This window comes from Falco punctatus (assembly GCF_963210335.1).
Source record: "Falco punctatus genome assembly, chromosome: 10".
Lineage (NCBI taxonomy): Eukaryota > Metazoa > Chordata > Aves > Falconiformes > Falconidae > Falco > Falco punctatus.
In genome coordinates, this window is record NC_137590.1 from 40,413,002 (window position 1) to 40,435,874 (window position 22,873).

At 51.8% G+C, this 22,873-nt stretch overlaps 1 protein-coding gene and 1 long non-coding RNA gene across 2 annotated transcripts in view; both read left to right on the plus strand.

Moving 5' to 3' along the window:
- LOC308070786 overlaps positions 1-22,873 on the plus strand; it is a 290,385-nt gene that overhangs the window by 180,611 nt on the left and 86,901 nt on the right. The gene's annotated exons all lie outside the window — the stretch shown is intronic.
- On the plus strand, positions 8,110-22,857 carry LOC308071029 (fas-binding factor 1 homolog; the record flags this gene model as incomplete). Its single annotated transcript, XM_080405892.1, has 28 exons — positions 8,110-8,227; positions 8,679-8,759; positions 9,100-9,127; positions 9,837-9,878; positions 10,202-10,292; positions 10,748-10,808; positions 11,340-11,390; positions 11,586-11,730; positions 12,267-12,347; positions 13,125-13,244; positions 14,101-14,254; positions 14,484-14,617; positions 15,060-15,162; positions 15,303-15,698; positions 16,352-16,429; positions 16,726-16,820; positions 17,533-17,591; positions 18,367-18,411; positions 18,503-18,637; positions 18,840-18,940; positions 19,363-19,569; positions 20,104-20,211; positions 20,519-20,658; positions 20,946-21,064; positions 21,194-21,316; positions 21,673-21,858; positions 22,619-22,795; positions 22,852-22,857. The coding sequence occupies exons 2-28, from the start codon at positions 8,757-8,759 to the stop codon at positions 22,855-22,857; spliced, it is 2,988 nt and encodes a 995-aa protein (XP_080262018.1). The 5' UTR covers positions 8,110-8,227; positions 8,679-8,756.

Here is a 22,873-nt window from a genome sequence, read left to right on the forward strand (position 1 = left end):
GCGGTTATCTTCTCTTTTACAAGCAGCATCCTGGATGTAGTGGAGGTGTTAACCCCTTACTCCTATATCTTTATATGGGGTCGTCTGTCTTGTTTCTGTCTGGCGGTTATCTTCTCTTTTACAAGCAGCATCCTGGACATCTGGCGGTTATCTTATTTTTCACAAGAGGCATCCTGGATATCTGGTGCCTAGTCTTTACATTATGCTTAACATAAATCTTAATAAACAATATCCTAGTCCATAGTTTCTTACAATCCCCCCTTTTTCTTTTTATCCTATTATTGTTTATTAGACGCTACTTTCATTCTCGGCACTGCAAATAAACCTTTTTCCACAATCCCAACATTTATCATAACACTCACAAGGTAATACGTCACAATTACAATAGGCGTAGTTGGGTAATACATATAATAATAACATACAAAACCAAAACTTAAAAATAACACTTTTTCTTAACACATTCTTTTTTTTTTTTTTTTTTTTTTTTTAATGCGTCACTATCATGGCTAGACTATAGGGATTTCGCATGCGCGGTCTTTCCAGATTTTTCCAGCACATTCTGTGGGGCTTTAAAATCGCGCATGCGCATGTTCAAAGGTATACACGGACCATTCGCGTGATCAACAATGGCTACTGCGTGCCCAGATGAAGTCCCAAACCCCTTTCCCGAGCTTACCACTCCGGTAAGTCTGTTAATGGTAACATTCATGGCACTATGGCCAAATGACAGGTCCCAGTTTTCAATGTAAGGTTTTTTCACCACCAGACCACCACGTCACCTGCCAGAGAAGAAAGGTCTAGAGTGGACATTTCGCCCTCTGAACATTCTGTAAGGTGAGTGTTCTCAAAACGTTTAACCTATATGGTTCATTAGAAAGAAGATCAAAATTTTATATATATATCTTTTTTTTTTTTTTTTTTCCTGTTGCTGTTTAGGCAGAGGGTGCGTTTTTCTGTTGTCTCACGTCAAGAACTTATGGCGGAGGTGAAAAAGTATAAAAGGCGTTTCCATATCGTCGTCTTTGCGTTCCTGGCGCTTGTTTTTATTGCTATTCTATTTTTTTTTTTACTCAGCTTACATTATTATCTGAATTGTTAAGAGTTAATTGTTTCCAAATTCTTGTTGGCTATTAAAATGTTATTTTGTGTGTACATTTTGTCATACTACTCGCATTTGTTTAACGCCATCGGGTGAAACCATAATAGCAAATTGCATGTTAGTTATAACGTGTTGAGTTAATCTTATAAACATGGAACAACACATGGCAAAAACAATAAGGTGGCTAATCCACATAACAAATAAAATAGGATTCGTTTTACCCAGGGGCTCCCGAGAAGCCAGGAAAACAAGTCAATATTCGTCTTTCCAAGTTCAGACGGGAACATGGGCTAACTTCCCTGTCTCTGATGTGGTTTGTTTAACTACCTCACCATTGTCATCACTTTTCAAACAACAATTGGAGACATTTACTTTACCACAAACACCTCTTTCTTTGGCTAGCAGGTAGTCCAGAACCATCCTGTGTTGATAAATTGCATTTAACATCAAAAGCTTTAGCTGTTTGATTAATAATAATTTCCAAGACAGCCTGTAGACGAATGATATGATTCAGATTGTAGATAGGTTCTCGAGCGCCGTTAATAAGTTCATTAGGATTCCAAGTTGCAGGTTTATAATACTGTATGATACGTTGGGGTGTCCATTCATTTAATAAATATTGGTACCCCCTCAATTCTTGGGAGTCTGGAAAAATCAACTTGCCACTGTTGCCCTGGCTAATTTTCAAACACATTTCACAATGCTGAGTCACCTGTTTTATTACAGTAAACAATTTCTGCCCTATCAATTTCTGATTTAGACTTTTATATAAATTATCAGCTCCCCAATGCATCTTATTATGTTCTATTACGGCTGTGGTCCATATTAAATTGGATGGTACCACTATACGACCATCCCTCAAATAAGTTAGAATAATTTGGCTCCTGATCTGTACTTACAGTTTGGATTTTACCATCTGGTATTAAGGATAATTCCTCTTTTCCTACCTCCTCTGCTACTTGTATGGCTTCATGGTCGGCCAGGCGGTTTCCAATTTCCAAATCAGTGCCTTAATGGGCCATCTTATGTTCTTCTTTCCTGGACAACCCTCTTATAACAGAGGGGGCCATTCCTCACATCAAGGTCTGGCATGGCATATGTCCCCACCGCTCAACGCCTACTGGGTTTCAGCCAGCAGCAGAGCTCAAGATCCTTCTTGGTGGCAAACACAGAGGCCAACCCAGTCTTGCCCTTGATTGTGGTAGGAGGCACTTGACCAGCCTTATTCCTTGTACTTTGTTGTCAATGCAGAGTTTCATCTGCGCATCCCATAACAAGTCACAGTCATGGTAAAACACAGATTTACATTAGTAGAACTACTACAGAGTGTATTTTATTTTAGTTTTTTTTATGCAGTATTCCCCACAGCCTTGCTGACCAAGGGATATTGTTTTACCTGAACTAGGCAGGCCTCCTGTTTATCATTTTTACTGTAACAGGGAAAGCATTTTTCCCTTTACTTGGAATTTACTTTCAGATATACCTGGTTAAAGATTTCTTTTACTTCAGGGAGGTCTTCTCTTCCACTTTTCTGTTGAATTAAAGATAAGCTCAACATTTTAGTTAATTGATCATTTTTAACTTTTGGATTCATTTCCCCTTCTTTAAACGTCTAGATGTTCTAATAAATCTCTTCCCAACAAAGATTTTGGTGAATTTGGCATTCTTATTTGTTTTCTTAGTTTGTACTTTAAAGGTTTCAGGATATTTTCCTGGTGGCCAGCAGCTCCCACAACTGTAACAAATTCTTTTCACTGAAGTTTAACACCAAATAAGTTGGTTTTGTATTCACCAACTTTTCTACATCACGATTACCTTAGTAAAAATCAACTCGAACCTTTATCCAGTCCTATTCACAACTAACTTTCAAACATCTAAATTTCCCCATCAGAGATTCACCTTTACTCTCCTCAGACCCGCTGCCTGCCCTAGAGGGGCCGTTACCGGTCCTGTTGTGCTGCAAATGCTGCAGCACTCGGGGTGACATTGTCAGGTCCTTCTGCTCAATCGTCAGCAACAGCAACCCCCTCCTCCTCACCAGCGAAGGGTTCGGGGCAGGAGATGCTGTTCCTGCTCTGCTCTGCAGGTTACACAAGCCTGCCTCTGCAGCAGCACTTCTGTTTTAACTCTTTCTTACCCTGAATGCAAATCTGCTGCTTGTTGCTTTAAGTCTGTGTTATTACATATCAGCCTTCGCAGGCAAACAGCAAACACCCTGCCATGCGTCCAGCGTGACTCAGCCGCACCTTCGAGGGGGTACGGGGCTTTGTACAAACTCACCCCAATACTTTAACACTTTCACAGGGTTTTTTTACTCTCCACCCCCCCCCGGCTTCAGATCTTACATACATTAGCACAAGTTTTTTTATCTTACAACGTGTTTCATTCTGGTTGCTCCATAGAAGGAACCACAACCTCCCCTCTGATCCTTTTCCATTGCTAATATTAAGGGATCTTGTGGAGCTAGGTTAATACCACACTCTTTTGCCACTCTGGGTGATTCCTCAGAGTGAAAAACATACCAGCATACATTACTTCATCCCATTTTTCCTCTCGCCTTAAAAATAACATTAATTTTAGCAAAACATTATAATTCAGTGTGCCGTTTAAGGGCCATTTTCTCTGTCCCCTAACTTATACAGGGGCCACCACTGATTGCAGTACTTAGCCAAAGTTCTCTTATTCACGCTTCCCCCAGCTGCCCCCCCATTTCCTTCCAGTGACCTTTCTTACTATTATCTCAATCGCTATCCCAGCCACAGAGACTCTAATTTCACTTACAGCTCTCTCTCTTATCCCAAGGCGTCCAAACCTTACAGTCAGGGCGTTCAATTTCTTGTCGCCACCATACATATAATAATTCTTTACACCATATACACTTTAAAACATACAGAGGTTCACATTCACCCCTCGGATGTTCAAGACAATAACCACATACCAACATTTGTAATATACTGAATACAGAAATGTTCTCACATTTCCAGCATAAATGAGTATAACAATTATTAATAACCTTGTAATTATTAATTAAAAGGCCACTTTTCTCCACATTCCAGCTTATAAAGCGGCCACCATTTTACAATATTTTATCAATGTTTTCCTATTCACATTTCCACCAGCGGATCCTCCAATATCCCTCCAGTGACTCAAAACACATCCTAACGGGCTTTTCTTTAAAATCCCACCACTCTGTTTTCTTCCCATTTTTCCAGCTTACACTCACAGAACACACTTATCACTTACAGAATTACTACTTACAAAATGCAACACACAGGTATCTTTCTACAGCAACACCAAGAGCTCACTATTATTATCAAAAATATAGCCAAAATCACAGTAACAATTATCAAAGTCAAATTCCACATTCCATAAATCCGGTAACCAAAATAAGCAACACTGCAGCAAATAAGCTTGAAACAATGAATATTCCATTAACGCCTATACATATTCATTACCTGAACCCGCCTACCCTCGCTTCGTATGCTAATTAGCTTATCAGTCTTTCACGCTTGTGCAGATTCTTCCAAAAATTGTGGGCCGGGGTCTTTAGAATATAACAATTATTAATAACCTTGTAATTATTAATTAAAAGGCCACTTTTCTCCACATTCCAGCTTACACTCACAGAACACACTTATCACTTACAGAATTACTACTTACAAAATGCAACACACAGGTATCTTTCTACAGCAACACCAAGAGCTCACTATTATTATAAAAAATATAGCCAAAATCACAGTAACAATTAGGGTACTGCTTCTCTAATCCCCTGAATTACTATAGTTCTCAGGTCCTGCATATGAGTTCTATGCGCCGGATCCTGATTATCCCAATTAGGTCTTTGGAGTGGCCATTTAATATCTGCTTGGGGTCCCTGGGTTTCCTCGGTAGTAAATAATTGACAAAGGATAGATTGCATCTTATTCCAAGTATAAAGGTTTGGTCCCAGAAATTGATCTAATCTTTCTGCCACTCCGAGTGGGTCCTCAATTAAGTTTCCCATCTCGGTCCTTTTAAAATCTCGTAGGTCAGCCGAATTTAGAGGCACAGAAATATATCCGATCACAGGTTGAGGTCCCCCCATGGGCTTTTCTCTTAGGGGGTATATTTGAGCTGCCCCTTTTTGACTTCCAGTTACGCGTCTAGGAAGAGGGGGAGAGACCCTTGTTCCGACTCTGGTGGGGGAGTGGGCGCTCTGGGGACCTCTGCAGGAGCAGGAGGAGGAATGTAAGGAGGGGGGGTTAGAAGGGTTTCATCTAACTCTCCCTTCTTTTTCTTTTATTTAGTTTTTTTATTTCATTCAGCGGGTAAAATCTAGCTCCCGGTTTTTTAGCCACACCTCCGCATATTGACTCTCCTCCGGGTTAAGGGTTTTTTTTTATTATTAACCCAGAGGTTTAATTGCTGTCTTACCCAATCTTCTTCTGACCCACAGACTGGCCAAAAGACATTTTTAGAAATCTTCTTCCCTCCCCATATCTTAGTACAATATTCTATCACTTTCTGCTTATCTTTCCCTAGGGTTCCAGGGAAATATCTCCAATTGTCCAAGATATATGCCAGAGGGGTATTCTTAGGTACAGTGGGTACCCTTCCCATGGGAGTCGAAGGCTTGCTGCCCTTCGCCCCCATCTTCTGGAATATCCACAAACATACACTCACTCGCTCCCCTTGTTCCTGGCCCAGTCCCTCGCGGGAGATGGGAGACGCAGTACTTAAGAGTCCACACTCGCTTGGTTCAGTATATCAAACCTCTCACTCGTTATATTCCAGGAAACCCAATCCCGCCCGAACGGCAAACCTTGCGAACAAATTCCCAATATACTTACGCGTCCTGCGTCTTCGTCCGGACTCCCGTGCACAGAATTTTTATGGGATTTTACCGGTTTCTCCTTTGCTCATTATTCTAGAATTTAGGTTCGTCGGTAAAGTTGGAGTAAGCTGTTGGTCGCGGGGCCGCGAAATGTCGCGGGGCGCCTCCCCGGAGGACCAAAGCCCACTGTTCCTTATCCGAGTCATGGCACCAGAAATTGTTATAAATTGAGACCACAATGGATCATAATCCAATTAAAATTTTATTAATTATAGCAAGTAGAATATGAGCAAAACAGCGCTGGACGACAGGGGAGTCTGCGCTCCGCCAACTGCCGTCCTGAGCAGTTTAAACAGTCCCTTTTTATACTTTTTACTTTCGTGTTTATGAAGTAGTGGAGGTGTTAACCCCTTACTCATATATCTTTATATGGGGTTGTCTGTCTTGTTTCTGTCTGGCGGTTATCTTCTCTTTTACAAGCAGCATCCTGGACATCTGGCGGTTATCTTATTTTTCACAAGAGGCATCCTGGATATCTGGTGCCTAGTCTTTACATTATGCTTTACATAAATCTTAATAAACAATATCCTAGTCCATAGTTTCTTACAAACCATATAGGTTAAACGTTTTGAGAACACTCACCTTACAGAATGTTCAGAGGGCGAAATGTCCACTCTAGACCCTTCTTCTCTGGCAGGTGACATGGTGGTCTGGTGGTAAGAAAACCTTACATTGAAAACAGGGACCTGTCATTTGGCCATAGTGCCATGAATGTTACCATTAACAGACTTACCGGAGTGGTAAGCTCGGGAAATGGGTTTGGGACTTCATCTGGGCACGCAGTAGCCATTGTTGATCACGCGAATGGTCCGTGTATACCTTTGAACATGCGCATGCGCGATTTTAAAGCCCCACAGAATGTGTTGGAAAAATCTGGAAAGACCGCGCATGCGAAATCCCTATAGTCTAGCCATGATAGTGACACATGTTAAAAAAAAAAAAAAAAAGGGAATGTGTTAAGAAAAAGTTTTATTTTTAAGTTTTGGTTTTGTATGTTATTATTATATGTATTACCCAACTATGCCTAATGTAATTGTGACGTATTACCTTGTGAGTGTTACGATAAATGTTGGGATTGTGGAAAAAGGTTTACTTGCAGTGCCGAGAATGAAAGTAGCGTCTAATAAACAATAGGATAAAAAGAAAAAGGGGGGATTGTGAGAAACTATGGACTAGGGTATTGTTTATTAAGATTTATGTTAAGCTCAATAGGATAAAAAGAAAAAGGGGGGATTGTGAGGAACTATGGACTAGGGTATTGTTTATTAAGATTTATGTTAAGCTCAATGTAAAGTTTAGGCAACAAAATATATGAAAACGCTTATGCAAACAGCTACCAGACACTGCTTGTGAAAGATAAGATAACCGCCAGATGTCCAGGAACCGACAGAAACAAGACAGACAACCCCACATAAGGATATATGAGTGAAGGGTCAATACCTCCACTACTTCATGAACACGGGTAAAGATGTATAAAAAGGGACTGTTTGAACTGCTCAGGGCGGCAGTTGGCGGAGCGCAGACTCCCCTGCCGTCCAGCGCTGTTTTTGCTCATATTCTACTTGCTATAATTAATAAAATGTTAATTGGATTATGATCCGTTGTGGTCTCAATTTATAACAACGGGGGGCTGCCGGGGTCTCCTGCGCCCAGCCTGCTGTGCTCCACAGGGGGCTGGGCGCTGGGTGCCCCATGGCGGGGCTGGGGGCTGTAATCCCCCGGTGCCTGGCCTGGGGCTGGCTCCTTGTGCTCCCGCTGGTGCCCGGGGGTCTCGAAAGGAGGGCTGGCGTTGCTCCTTGTTGGCGCCAATTAACAACAATTAAACACCAGGCCAGGGCGTTAAAGCCCCGCTTTGTGCCAGGGCACGTGCTGGGGGTGGCCGGGGGCACCGCAGCCGCTCTCAGCCCCTCGTGCGGGGGGTGCAGCGCTGGGGGCACCCCCAGCTCCGGCGGCCCGGCGGGGACTACACATCCCATCGTCCCGCGGGGGGGAGGGGCCGGGCCGTGCCGTGCCGTGCCGGGTGAGCCGCGGCCTTCCGGGGGCGGGTGTCCGGCGTGCTACCGGTGCGGGCTGGGGGGCTGCGGGCTCGGGGGGCTGGGGGTGAGGGGGCTGCGGGTTCGGGGGGCTGCGGGCTCGGCCCTGGGGGGCTGCGGGCTCGGGGTCTGGCGGGCGCTGGCGCGGGGCGCCGGGGTCAGGGGGCAGCGGGCGCCATGGCAACGGGATGCGCAGAGGCGGAGCCGGGGGGCGGTTGAGCGGTAAGTGGGGGGCTCCGCGCCTCCGGGCCGCGCACCCCTCGCCTCCAGCAGCGCTTTGCTTGTCCCAGGTCCCCGCGGGTGCCCCGGACCCAAGGGGGGGTGGGTGGGGGGGTTTCCCTCCCTCTGCCCCTGGCTGCTCCGCAGGCTCTGGGCTAAGCGGGACCCCCCGGGCTGTGCTGGGGTCGGGGGCGGCCGGAACCTTCACCCTCCCTGGTTCCCTGGGGGGGGTGTGATGTCCCCCCCGGGCTGCAGGAGCACGAAGCCGGTTTGGGGAGCGGGGGGGGGGTGTTTTTCAGACTCAAATGGAGCCTTGTTGAGAGGGGCTCGGGGGGTGGGCGCGGCGCGGAGCCAGCCTGGCAGGCTGCAGCCCCCCGAGCCGGAGAGGGACATCTCTGTGGGAGAGGTGCCTCCGGCCGTGGTGGCACATCGGGGAACCCTCCTCTCCCTTCAGGCAGGAGGTTGGTGTGGATGTGACCAGTGGTGCCGGGTCCCCCTGCAACGTGGAAGAAGAATCCGTAAACGGACGCTGATGGTGAGCGTGGCCCTGCGGTGCGGGGCTGAGGCGGGGCTGGGAAATCCGGATCTGATGCTCTGGCAGCTCTGCCTGGAGGCAGAAGTGGTCCCAAGGGCTGGAGGGTCCTGCCCAGCTGGCAGTCGGGAGGGGCTGTGCTCACCCGTGTCTCTGAAGTTGGAAATACCTTTGTAGTTCTGCATTTCACGTGTCATTTCCCAAACAGCACGGGCAGGAGGAGGGCCTCGCTGCTGTTTATGGGATGCTCTGGAGAAACCTGCCTCTGGCTTTAGTGTGTTTTGAGAAAGTCCAGGACAGACTTGCTTCATTTTCTAATGAGGGAATTTTTCTTTCTCCCCAGGCTACAAAACCCAAGAAAAGTTTAAGAGGTACGTACATATGCTGCAGGCTTTCCTTTTGCTGTCCGTAGGTGCTTCGATCTGCTGGGAATGCCTGGGGCGGGGGAGGGGGGGGGGACACACTCTCAGGTGGCAGTCCTGGCTACTGAAATGTTTCATGATCCTTCTCTGAAAGCTGCAGATGGTTGAGTGCATCATCATGTCGTTCCTGAACCAGAAATTTTCACCTGCCTCTCACATCAAGCGGATTTGTTTATTGAGGTCCCACATTCCTTTCTTGTGGGCTTTCCCAAATTCAGGGGAGAATATAAGCATTTGTTTCAGTTCTTCCCATCACCTTATCCCTGTTTGGAGGGATACTGTTTGGAGGCCTCTTGCAGCCCCTGATACTGAAGCAGTGCTTTTGGGGTTGCCCAGGGACTCGAGATCCTGCGGGGTGAGAGCTCACAGGTTAAGTGCTGCTTGTGGCCAGTGACTAACTGAATACAAAGCAGCTGGTTCATTTGATAAAGATACCCCATTTCTGGCTAAGTGAAGCTAAATTTTTTATCCACAAAATACTGATCAGGTCCTGGCAGTTCTCTCTAGACTGACAAGGAAGGCCTGACGCTGATGATGCTTAAGACCAAAACTTTATTCTAGCAGATTTCCAAAGAGCAAGCCATACTGAAACTGGGAGCTTTCCTTTGCCTGCTTGGTGAGCTCACCTGCCTCAACAGCTTAATTTGTCTCATTTCAGGCTCCATCGATGATGTGCTTGGTGACCTCCTGGGCTATGATGGTAAAACGAACCTTCTTCTCAGCTGAAAGGGCAGCGTCCTTCTATTCTTACTCCCCTCCTGGGAGCAGGAGGTGCTGGTGCAACAGCCATTGATCTGCAAGGGGGCTCCAGCTGTGAGGAGGGGATGGAGCAGGGAGCAGGGCTTCTCGGAGTCAGAGGCCATTGAATAGGCTGGACATCAGCTTTTGGGGAGGCAAAGTGAAGTTCACCTCTGATTAAAAGCCTCTGTGGCCCCGGGGTAGACAGCAGATCCCCCTTTGGAGTGCCTAGGTCAGGAATATGCCCGTGTCCATCATCCTCATCTCTCCCTGTCTTGTTTCCAGATGAAACCTCTGTTAAATCTGCCAAAGCTTCCCAGCCGGCTGTGGGCAGCAGTAGGAGAGCCCAGGACACTGGCTTGCAGGCCAGAAAGAAGTGAGTGCCTTTCAGACACAGCCTCTCCTGTGAGAGATCTCACTTGAAGATCTCTTTGTCCTCCCCAAATCCTTCTGATCTGCCCCATCCTTGGCTTTTCCACCTCCCTCCCTGCCCCAACAGTGATTGCCTGGGAAGGCGAGTTATCTTCTGTGATGCCTTTGGGAACTGGGAGCCCAGAGCCCGAAGCTTTCCAGCAAGAGTTGGGTGTCCCCCAGCCTTGTACATCTTCTGTAAATCTGCTTTGTAACAGTTGCTTAAATAGAGCAGTCCCAGCACTGCCGTCCTTTATCCCAGTGCTATTTTAGCCTCATTTTCTGCGTTGTACGATGCGGCTGGTATGGCAGCCCTGTGTGGTCTCCTCTGCCTCCCGCTGCCTGGCCTGGCTTGGCTGTCCCTGGACACACTGGCCGAGCTCACGTGTGGTGCTGCTAACCCCCGGGCTTGTGTCATAGGTCCATTTTAGAAGATGATTTCTTCGACAGACTCCCTGCGAAGGACATAAATTCTGCAGAGGTGAGTCCAAGGTTCAGGAAAGAGCCTGGGAGTCCCGAGGGCTGGGGCTGAGCCGGGCCAAGGTTGCGGCGGTATCACCCCAGCCAGGTCAGCAGTGGCGTGCCAGCGATGAGCTGTGATGTCTGGCTGAAGAGGTAACCCCTCTCCAGCATCCCAGTGGGGTGGGGAAGACAGGACAGGGCGGGGGTGGTGGTGGAAGAAGGGCTTCCTGGTGCCTTGGGTGAGATGGAGCAAAGCTGGGGGGCACGTGCTGCTGCAGCCCAGCCTTCCTGCGTGCACTTTGGGTAAAGTGTTGTAGGAAGGACCTTCACCCAGAGCAACGGCCTTGGGTTTTCCTGATGCTTCTCCTAGAGGCAGCAGGATCTCAGCAAAGGAATTGGGGCACAGGGGGTTTCCAGAGAGGAGGACACCAGGAGGAGTTGGGCATGTATTCTTCTATCTCATAAAACGGATATCAAGGGATATGGGGTAAGGGGTGAGGAGTTTCCAAAAATCTCTTCCCCTCTGATGTCTCCCCTCCCTGGCATGCAGGGATCCAGTGTCTCCGACACAGACCCACAAGCTGTGCTGCAGACCCTGAAGGCAAGTCCTTAAATCCCCTCCATCTCCATCCATCCCCTCCATCTCCATCCATCCCCTCCATCTCCATCCATCCCCTCCATCTCCATCCATCCCCTCCATCTCCGCCCCAGCGCGCTGCCATGGCCTCCAGCACCAGCCTCCGAAGGGAGAAGCAGCTCTCACCCTGCTCCCCATCCTTGTCCTCTTGCTTTCCAGGATATGGACGACATGGAAGCTGATCTCCTGGGAATCCCGAAACCCAGTTCTGGGCCAGGGAAGGCAACTGTGAAAGGTCCTGGGAAATGTGACTTCTTGGGAGGAGGAGTAAAAAAAACAGGGAAGCTGGTAGCTCCTGAGGAAGGTAAAAAGGAGATTCTGCTATTCTTTTCACACCCTGATTGTAAACGAGCAGGGATATTTTCCTATCCTTATCTGGGATACGGAGCAAAAAGTGGATTTGTTCCCTAAAATGCTTTTCCTGGTTGCTTTTTGCAGGAGTGTTATTCTGGCCATGTGTTATCCCTTAGGAGATCCCTGGACGTCACTCACACCAGCAGCCGCTGCCACCTCCCACCAAACACCACTCGGCTGTTCCCTGGGGCGGTGCAAAGTGTTTCTGGTGGGGAGCCCCCTGCTCTGGGGGCAAGGAGAGCCAGAGGAGCTGCATTTCAGATCTGCCAGCCCCTAAAGTGCCCTGATCTTCCCCTGGCCCTTTTCTCCTCTGCTTGCAAGGAGACCCCTCCGGAGAGATGTGCACCTGGCAGGGCTGTGGGGGGGTCTGTCCATCACAGCGGGTGCTTTTAGGGGGCTGCCACCCAAAAAGCGACCCTTAGCTAGGGTGGGACCGGGGCATTTCTGCAGTACCTTGTCTCTGAGAGCCGTGGCCTCTCTTTCTAGGAGAGAAAGTGCCTGCGATGGAAAAGAAGGCGCTCTCATCCCCTGCCGCTCCCCGACACAACAAGAAATTTAACTTTGAAGGTGGGATCTCACTTCACGCGGCTGCGGGGGGGCACTGGGGGCTCTGCCCGTGCTCTTTGCCTCCTCGGTTAGCTGGAGGCTTGACTGGTTAATAAGATAACGGAGTCCTTCACCCCTATGATGCTAGTGCAAATGTAATCCTTCAGAGGTGACCAAAGGGAAAAAAACCTCTGCATTCGAGGCCCTCCCCAGGACAGGACTGGGGGGTGATTCCTGGGGGCATTTGCATTTTTATATGTGCTTTGGTTTTTAATGATTGTAACACTTGGGAGCCCCTGTGTCAGGGGGGATTCTGTCCAGCTTCTGAACAGGGGAGTGGTTTCCTGGCACAGCTGAAATCTGGTTCTCAAAGCCTGTGCTTTAACAAAGATCAGGATCTGTTAAAATCTGTTAAAAAAAAAAAAAAAAAACAAAACAAAAACCCTAATGGGCTTTAGGTGATTTAGGTGGCCTTTCTCCCCTTTTTCTTTGCCTAAGCTGTGTTCAGGCATTAAAGCACCCAAATTTTTGAGTTATTTTCTTCCGGGAGGATGAAAACGTGGAAAAACTGAACGGAAATCTAAGTCTTTGAGTGTTTGAAGTTCACGGAGACTCAAGGGTATCCCAGGTCCCTGCAGGACCCGCGCTCATGGCTTTGGGCAGATACACTCTGCTGTCCCCACGTGCACGTTGGGGGAACAGTGGCTGGCGTAGTGCAGAGCTCTTCTTCTAAATAACGTTGCGTTTGTTTGTTTGTTTTGTTATTCTCTTTTCCTGTACCTGCTGGGTAATTCCCAGATTTAGATGATCCTTTGGCAGGACTTTTGTCTGATGAGGAGCAGGATGCTCCCAAGAAACCAGCTCCAACAGGTGCTAAAAGCAGCTCTGAGGAAAAACCAGAACAGAGCAAAGAGAAAGGTAAGTGGGGTTGCTCAGTGCATCCTCTTTGTATTACATAAATCAGCAGCATGGATTAGTCTGTGTGAGATCCAAAATGATTACATTGAAAGCCACCTAGTCCTACCTCTTATTAGCCAGTAACGTAATTTATAGAGCAGCTTGGTAACAGGGTTAATTGTGCCACAGCTCACCAAGTGCTTGATACTTGCAGTGCGCCGCAGATTATGGAGCTGAGCTTTCCTTTCCAGGAATGGAGGCTCTGATCTTACCTTTGACCTCATCCAGCCCGTTCTGCACGCATTGCCAAATGAGAACAAATTTTCTGGGTCAGGATTTGCATGTCTGAGAGCAGCACCAGTCCGTGCCACACCACAACTGGGGCACCTCTGGGTGGGATCCAGCTGTGGCTGTGTTACAGGCACTTGTCCCTCTTGTTCCTGCAGCAGGGATGCTAATGGGTCTGAGGGTCCCCTAAAATCACCTTTCACCCTGATAAATCTACTCTGGATGCAAGTAGCAGCTGGTGGGTTAGGGCAAGGTCTAAGGTGTGTTGGTAGAGAGGGACTTTAGGCAAAAGGGGACAGGAATTATCTGACTGGAAACTTTCAAAGCTAAAGAAGCTCCTGGCGTTATCCAGAGCTGGAAACCCCAGTGTCAGTGGCACCCAGCAGTGTCCCAGCAGTGGATGCATGGCTGCAGACCAGGCAGTAGTGCATTGCCGCTGTGTTACTTGCTGTGAGATCTGTTCGCTGATCTTAAAAATTACTTTTTAAATGGTCCTGAGAGATAAGAGCAGGCAGGGATGCTTTGATCTCCTGTTTAAAAAAAAAAAAAGCCCTGATCAAACCTTTACCATGTGTGATCCCATCCACAGAGCCACCTCCACCCCAGATGCCCCTGCACACCGTGGCCCCGGTCCAGAGGAGGGCTGAGCTCACTTTTGAAGATACTGATGACGACCTGATGCATGCGCTGGGACTTGGCAGTGGCTCAAAAGGAGCTGAGAAGCAGGGAAAGAAGGCAGAAAAGTAAGGGCAATGAAGAGGCAGTGAGAGTAAAGCAGGGGATGGCTTGTGCGTTGGGATGGTGCCAGCATGCTGTGGGGGGGGGGATGCTGGAGCTTCTGCCTGTGGGTCCCAGAAAGGGGCAAGAGCAGCCTCGTTTCACAGAGAAGAGCCAGAGCACCCTGGCAAGGCTGTGTGACAAGAAACAGCCCTGCCTCCCAGGGAAACCTATCTGCCACTGTGTCACCAACAGAGAGGTGCTCCGGCCAGCCCGCTCCAAGCTGGATGAGTTGCTGGGACGAAATTCCGTGGCCAAAATCCTGGAACAGCCAGGCACAGGAGAGCGCAGAGAGTTCAAACTGGATAAGAAGTACCAAAAGCAGCCAGGTGAGCGTGGCCAGGGATGCTGGGAAGGTCTGCAGAGGTGATGGCGTTGGCTTGGGAGGGCGAGATTGATTTCTAATGTCCTTGAAGGGGAAATACCCTTTCTGTAGTGGTCAGCAGGGTGGCTAATGGGCTCCCAGTCAGCTCTGGGGCAAAGGTGACTGATGCAAAAGTGTTGTACCCTGCCTTCGAGGCAGCCTGGGGGCATTTGCACAGCAGCTGTAACTCAGTTGCCTTTGGACATGGACTGATTCTCAGCAAAGCAACTTTTCCCAGCCACGTGGAGGAGACACGTTGCTTGCAGGTTTCCAGGGAAGATGTTTCCAGCTGTGTCTTCCCAGAGGCAGCAATCGCAGTGGGAATTGCAGGGGAGGAGGAGGAGGGCTGGTGTCTTTGCAAACAGCCGCTCCTCTAGGCGCTGACTCAAAGCTGCTTGTCTGAACAGAGAAGGAAGACGGCTGGGACAAGGAAGATTTTGTCTTTGGAGCGTACCAGCCGACGGTGGCCTCCATGCCCAAGGGCCAGCCGGCGAGGAGGCAGCCTGTGAGGTATTGTGCTCTGCGTGTGGAGCTCCAGCCAGCAGCCACGCTGCCCCCGCGGCAGAGCGGGCAGGGTCCCCGGGCAGGGTCCCCGGGCAGGGTCCCCGGGGTCCTCTCACAGGCACGTATGTGACTGCTTCTCCTTGCAGCAGGTTTCCAGCCGAGAACAGCAGCGAACCAAAACCAGAACCCCGCTCCAAATCTCCTCCTTCAGCCAGGCACAGCCCTGTGCGGAGCAGCCGGACTCGAGGTGACTGGCTGGGCTTGAAAGATGAGGATTTTATGGATGCGAAGCCAACATCTGCAGCAAAAGCCAATCCTGCAGTGAGCTACCCCAGCCCTGGCACAGCCCAGCAGCCCGGCCCCACCAGCCAGCTCCCGGCTGCAGAGGCAGCGCTGGCTAAACCTGACCCGCTGGAGGAAGACAACTGGCTGAGCGCTGCCTTGTCTCGCAAGAAAGCCCAAGCACAGGCGAAGGCTCAGGAGCAAAGTGCCAAGCCCTTGGAGTCCCCAGAAGGAGGGCTGGATCCCCACGCTCCTGTCAGGTAAAAGCACAGCTGGTGGCCACAGGGCTCCCATCATGCAGCTGCTCCAACAGGACGTCTCAGAAATCCTCTGCTCGGATTTAAGAAATCCATTTTAAGTGCTCTCTTGCCTCGGGTTGGGTTAATAACGCAGAGGTTTCTCCCACTGGTGCAGCCTGCAGGGCCATCGCACCTCTGGGCTCTCCTTCTAGTCATGGCTGAGATTGCACGTGCTGCCCCAGGTCCTGTGGGATTGTCCTGGATCAGCATACCCCCACGAGCTCCACGCATGCTCCTCATTCCTGCCTTCTTTCCCCTTCGTTCCTCCTAGTTCCAGGAAAACCACCTCCTCCAGCTGAGTTGGCACAGACAGGTTCAGGCTTGTGCCATTGGGATGGGACTCAGAAGTGAATTGCAGAGAAGCAGCCGCGTGTGTCGTGGGCAGGGGCATGTTGCCCAGGGGAAGGGGGTGGGTGCAGCAAGGAGGAACTGGTGTTCCTCCAGAGATGGAGGTTCTGAGGTGTCTTTGCTCCCTCTGAAGCCAACAGGTTGAATCCTGCCGCAGCTGAGTGGGATAGGTTTTCACCTGCAAGGCAGGAACTGGTGTTGAGGGAAAGGATCTTGTCTTTCCTTGCCTCCTGGGCTCTCCCCCATGGGATGTTTTTTGCTTGCAGCCAGCCAGCCAGCCCCACAGGAGCACCGCAGCAGGCAGCTGTCCCGCAGGACCAGGCAGCGAGTGCAGATGGCTCCAGGTGAGGCCTCCTTCACCTTTCAGACACCTCCACAAGGGAGAATTCCTGTGGGAAGCGGCTGCATGTGTAGGTGGGGGAGCGGGGAGGGCTGGTAGCCAGCCGTGACCACTTTGGTCTGGGACCTGTGTAACCGGGAAGGAAGGCAGCGCTGAAGGATCGTCGGGCCCTTGCCTGTTCGATCGCAGTGCGACAGCCAAGCTTTAAACTTGCAAAAATGCCAAGCGGGATAATGTCTGCGTGCCTCTCCCTGCGCTGTGACACTGCTGTGCGTCACTTGTGTCTCTGTGCCCACGCAGGCAGCCGGTCCCCTGGCTCAGCACCACGAAACAAGCCTCGGTTCAACCATCGGATCCTGCGAAGGGGCATCCCTCCAGAAATGCCGGTGCCTTGGGTGCGTTTCCTGTGGTTGTACGGTTCGGGCAGCAGAGATTTGTACAGTTTGGTATGCGGAGAAGGGTCTCCCTGCCCTGAAAAAAACCCAAAACCAACCCCCCCAAAAAAGGCAGGAACCACAGCACTTCCCTTGGCCACATGAATGCTGCCCAGGCTTTGACCAGCCATTGTCGGAGCAGGTTGCTGAGCTGCAGGATCCCACCATCCCCATGTCAGCTGGTGTGCTGGGGCACACTGAGCTCCGCAGTGCTGCCTTTGGGGTTTCGGAAGGCTGTGAGGGACTCGCTTTGCCGGAGCAATGGGTGTGCATAAGTTCACGCTGCCCCATCTGTCTTCCCTTTGCTGCCCCCACACTTGTCCCACCAGTGCTATGTGCTGGAAAGACCCCCTTCTGCTCTGGGCTGTGGCTGTGCGCCGGTTCAGAGGCCGCTGAAAGTGGCTTAGGGGACCCAGTCTCCTCCCTAGGTGATGGAGATGGAGGAGGAGCTGTGCTTTGTCCCTTGATTTACTCTGCAGAGCAGAGTCCCACCGTTGTGTGTGGAGTGGGGATGCAGACACGGACAAGCCTGTCTGACCCTCTGCCCTCATTGCCAGCTCCCAGAGCGGAGCGCGACCCTCATCGCTGTGCCCAGGAGACCCAGGCCCTCATCCTGCTGGGAGGGGATGGTTCCCATTGCTATATTCAAATCATGGACTTGTCCAATTTTCAGCCTCTACAGGCTCATTCCCAGGAAAGCAGGAGGCACCAGGCCCTGCCCCGCTCACTCAGGTAGGTGTGCTGGGTCCGTGCCCCGAGCGGTGCAGGATCAGGGCAGCGATCGCGAGCCCTCCGCTGCCGACTCGCCGCCATCCCGCTCTGTCCGTGCTCCCTCGGCCTGAGGAAGGATGTGCCCCACTTTGCATCTCTGGGAAGCCGTGTCCATGGAGGCAAAGAGTTTGGAGCTCCCCGAGGTGCCACAAGTTGCGTTTATCAGGCCAAAGCATGGGTGCTATGGATGCTTTGTAAATCATGTGTGTTTATAGCCCTGCATGGCCTGAGCAGCATTTACACAGTTCCCCAGGCATATATACATATTATATTAACTAGACAACAGAGGCTCCAGGTGATAAAGGACTTTTTCTTCAGTTGATTTTCCCCAGTATAGTGTTGAAGATGCTCTGAGATTATTTCTAGACAACTGAAGGAGAATTGAAGCCTTTCACAGAGAAGGCAGCTCTTGCTTGGTCTTTGAAGCCTCTCCTTCTCATCCAGCTGGGCTCCTCGCCCTGCCCTGGTGGTGGGACACATGTTGTCTCCCAGAGGGCTTGTGGTCTCAGCCTTGATTCTGCCCCCAGAGAAGGAAGAGCGCAGCATGCTTGTGTCTGGGGTGGGGGCTGCCGAGTGTCACCTGAGGAGAAGGGACCCACGCCAGCACGGGGATTGGGCTGGGGAGGGGGTGGGGGTGGTACTGCAGTAGGCTGGAGATGGATCGCCGTTTCCAGGCTAGGAGGAGATGTTCTCCCCAGGGCTTTACCTCCCTGAGAGCATCCCTGTGTCTCCGCAGGTTCCTGCACCCAGGGCACATGTCCAGGCTGCCCCGCAGCTGCAGGTAAGGCAGGTGCCTTCTTTTGGAGGCTGATGGCCGCACCACAAAGCCACTGATCCTGAAGGGCCTCGATCTTCTCTCTCCATCCTTGTAGGCAGAGTTCTCAGCCCCGGGCTTGCAGCATGAGACGAGGCAGGGGGCTCCCGCAGCCCAGCTCCATGAGGATGCATCAGGCTGCCAGGCAGCGCTGCTGAGCGCCCAGGCCCGTGTGGCAGAGCTGGAGAGACAGGTGAGCCCCATTGCCTGCTGAATGGGGGACCACGGGTGACCCAGAGGGAGGAGAAGGAGCCATATCCTGTCCCAATAGCATCAGGGTGACAGGGGAGAGAGGTGAAACCTCCCTGTCCAGAGACGCCTATGGCCACCAAGTGCTGCTGTGGGAGATCTGTCCCCAGGGCAGCACAAGGACTTTCTCTCCGGGTGCCTGGCAGGTCCGAATGCTGGAGCTGGAGCAGACACAGCACAAACTGTTGCTGGAAAATCTCCAGCAGCGGCACCAGGAGGAACTGAATCTCCTTGAGAGCACCCACAGGTACCAGCCTCTCACCTGTGCTTCCCTCCTCGCCTACAGCTCTGTCTCTCCTGGGGTGGGAGTGCTGGGATGCTTCCCAAATCCGCCCCTGGGGCAGGTGGGCGCAGAGCCATGTCGATGTGGACGTGGTGGGGGCAGAGAGCAGCCCCACAGGTGAGCCAACATGGGAGTCCACTCTCACCACCACTGTCCCCTGGGTGACAAGGAGGAGGGGCTGGTCCCATTGCCAGCGCACCCCCAACCAGGCAGCACAGTGGGCAGTAGCAGGAGGGTTCAAGGCTCAGGTCTGCGTGTTTCGCCATGCACACAGCAACACTGATCTGCTCGCAAACCCCTGTGTGCGCTCTGCGGGGGGGGGCGGGGGAGTGCTGGGTATTGCTGTGGAAGCAACACTTCTTCCTGGCTGTGACCTCTCGGGGCAGGAACCAGGTGAAGGTGGTGGAGGACACCTACGGGCAGCGGGAGGAGAGGCTGCGGCTGGAGAAGGAGCAGCTGATGGCTCAGCTCCTGCTGCAGAGCCAGGATGCGGAGCGGGCACGGGCAGAGCTGCTGGCGCAGCACCAGCAGCGCCTGGCCACGCTGGAGCAGCAGAACAAGCTGGAGATGGAGCGTCTGCAAGAGCTGCAGAGGTGAGAGTGGCACGAGTGGCACACACGTGTGGCTGGTACCCACAGTCTCAGCGAAGGAACCAGGGAGTGGTTTGGGGACATGGTGAAAGGAGAAACCAGACTCCAGAAGCACTGGGTTGTGGGCAGCTTGGTGCCTTTTGGAACGGGGATTTGCTTTGTAGGTGGACACAGGGAGATCTGACTGGAGACGTGGTTTCAGAGTGAATGCATTGTATTTTGAAAGATGCTGAACCCAATGTTTTATCTTCCCCCAAATCTCTTTTATTCAGGTCAGTGAGTTCAGTGAGTCACTGATGTCCACATAGTTTGGGTCAATGACAAATCAGTTTTTGGTAGAGGAGCTCATAACCCCAAAATTGGGCCCATCCCAAATGTGGATGCCTGTCGGTGGAATGCCCCAGGACAGACCCCCATGCCAGCTCAGCTCCTGGCACCTGATTCTCAGCCCCACAACCAAGCCTCTCCCACAATGCCTATCATGGGGAGCACTGGTTTGTGCCAGCCTGTGGCAGGCTCCTTCCCCGTGTCCCGCAGGGTGTCTGTCCAGGAGATGCGCAAAGACCACGAAGAGCAGCTCCAGCGGCTGAAGCGGCTGAAAGACCAGGAGATCGATGCAGTGACCAGCGCCACATCGTACACCAGGTACTGACAGTTGTGTTCCCACATTGGTCCCTGGCCACAGCATTCCCTGTCCTACACGAACCAGGCTTGGACCATGGCAACAGGGGCCATCCCCTCTCCCACCCACTGCCTGCGGGGATGCTGAGCTGTGTAATACCCGTCAGTGCCCCCCGGAAGCAGGAGCTGCATCTTCCTACTGCTCTGCTGTGACCCAGAGAGGTTCAGGGCAGGGCTGCCCGGCCTTTGGGCCACCAAATATCCCCCTCTCCATTGCGGTGAGATGAAGTGTGTCCCACAGGGGTGACCCTCCCCTCACTTCTCTCTGCAGGTCTCTGAATGGCATCATCGAGCGGATGGAGAAGTTCTCCAGCAACTTGCATGACCTCTCCCGAAAGGTGGAGGCCACACACCACACCACCTCCCAGGAGCTGGCCATGGGGGTACGGCAGCGGGACGAGCAGCTCAAGGGTATGTCTGCTGTTCCTCTGTGCCGGAACGGCTGCGGGGTCTCCACCGGAGCTGGGGGTACCCAGAAAACAAGGAGAAGTTGCTCTGAGTCAGCCAGAGGCTGGGAGCTGAGGCTGGCAAAGCCTTGCCTGCCTTGGTCACTGGACATCTCGGGGTCTTCCCTTTACAAAGCAGTGTCCTGGGGATGTGCCAGGGGTGATGAGCACAAACACACAGTTTTTCTGTGAACATGGTGTGGATAGAAGGGAAGAACTTCCCGCCTCATGCTGCTCGTGCCTCTCCCCAAGTGCTCCAGGACAGGCTATCGCAGCAGCAGAGGGACATGGAGGAGGAGCGGAGCCGACTCCAGGAGGTGATCGCTAAAATGGAGGCCAGGCTGAGTGAGCAGACTCGGCTGCTGGAGCAGGTGAGCCCACACTGTGTCCTCTGCCCGGGTCGGCCCTCCTGTCTGGGTATGGGGTATGTGTCTCACCAACTGGAGGTTCCTGGCCTGGAGGTTGTGAATAGCATCTGTCACCTCTGTGTCTGAACGCAGGAGCGATGGAGGGCAACGGCAGAGCAATCCAAAGTGGAATTACTGCAGCACTCACTGGAGGAGCAGCGGCGAGTCATGACCCAGCAGCTGTCCATGGAGCGAGCAGAGCTGGAGAGGGCGAAGGTGAGGTGGGGCAGACATCTCCAGGGCTGCACTGCATTGTGTGGTGGAGGCAAGAGCTGGGTGCTGGGCTGCAGCATCCTTCTGCAGCTCTCTGCCTCCTCAGCCTCACACAGGGGGAATCGCAGTCAGGCCAGCCCTCTGGCTCACGGATGCAGGAGGCCGCGGTGTGTGCGCATGGCACGTGCTGGTTCTTGAGGAACACGGGACCAGAGCTCACGGTGACAGGGTTCACACCAGGCACCGTGGGCTTGAACCAGCCCCTAGATGTTGCACGGCAGAGATGGGTTAAAGGAGAAAAATCCTGTGGCGAATGGGACTTAGTGCTTCTTCTCTCCCTCTCTGGCAACGCTCCCCAGAGTGCTCTGCTGGAAGAGCAGAAGTCCGTGATGCAGAAGTGCTCGCAGGAGCAACGGAAGCTGGCAGCCGAGTGGGCTGAATTTCACACCCAGCAGCAGCTGAGGAAGGAGCAGATGGAGCGCAACATGGACCGAGCCCTGAAGATGGACTCACAGAGAGAGGGCACCATCATGAGCCTGGCCAAGGTACCACAGTAGAGCCCCTCTCCATGGCCTCCAGCACCACCTGGCAGCTCACGGATGGGTCCTGCCCACCGGGGAGATGTTCAGCCCTGCCTTCAGGTGTTTAAAACAAGTTTTAAGAGACATCACTGCGGTGGTGAGAATCGGGCTGTTCCAGGAGCAGCCTCCACCAGCCTGTTTTAGATGTTGACTGAAGCATCAGTCACCTCTGTCTCTCCCCTTTGCCTGTGAGGAGTTTGGGCAGCCAGACCAGGCACAGCCGCCTCCATTGTAAGTCTGGTGAGAGGAAACCCCCATGGTGGGTTAAACAGAACCTCCCCATGCCATGGGGACATGTTTGGAGCCAGTTCTCCCCCCTGGAGCTGTCCAGAGGAGATGTGTGGCACAGACTGTGGCAGGGCTGCATTTCTGAGGGCTACCAGGGTGGAAAATAACCATTCAGGCTGGGTGTTTGCACTGCTGACAAACTGCCAAGCCTTGAGCATGTTTTAGAGTGTGTAGCATGGGTGAGGGGCTCCGTCCTTTCTGGGGAAGGAGTGTGTGTGTGTGTGTGTGCCTGTACAATCCCAGCTCTGCCAACCCTGGTGCCCAAGGGTGGGTGGATGAGAGCATTGGTTGGGTACCTGGTGGTGTTGCTCTGCACCCCAAACTGGCAAACACAAGAAGGAAAACAGGGGCAGATCTCTCCCATCACTTGGGGGGACATGAGATAGTGTCCAGGATAGGGCAGGTAGTGCATTGATTTTCCCCATGCCCATCCTAGGAGCAGGCAGAGCTGAAGATCTGGAGCCATGAGCTGAAAACCAGGGAGGAGCAGCTGGTGAGGGACAGGGAGCTGCTGGACAAGTCCTGGCAGGAGCTGAGGCTGGAGAAGGAGAAGGTGGACAGGGCCACACTGCGCATCCAGCAGCAGGAGGAGCAGATTAAAAGCACGACCAAGGTAAGTGAAGCATCTGCGCTGCAATTCACAGCTGGGGTTTCACATCCCTCCTTGAGTGCTGAATCCCAGCGCTGTCCT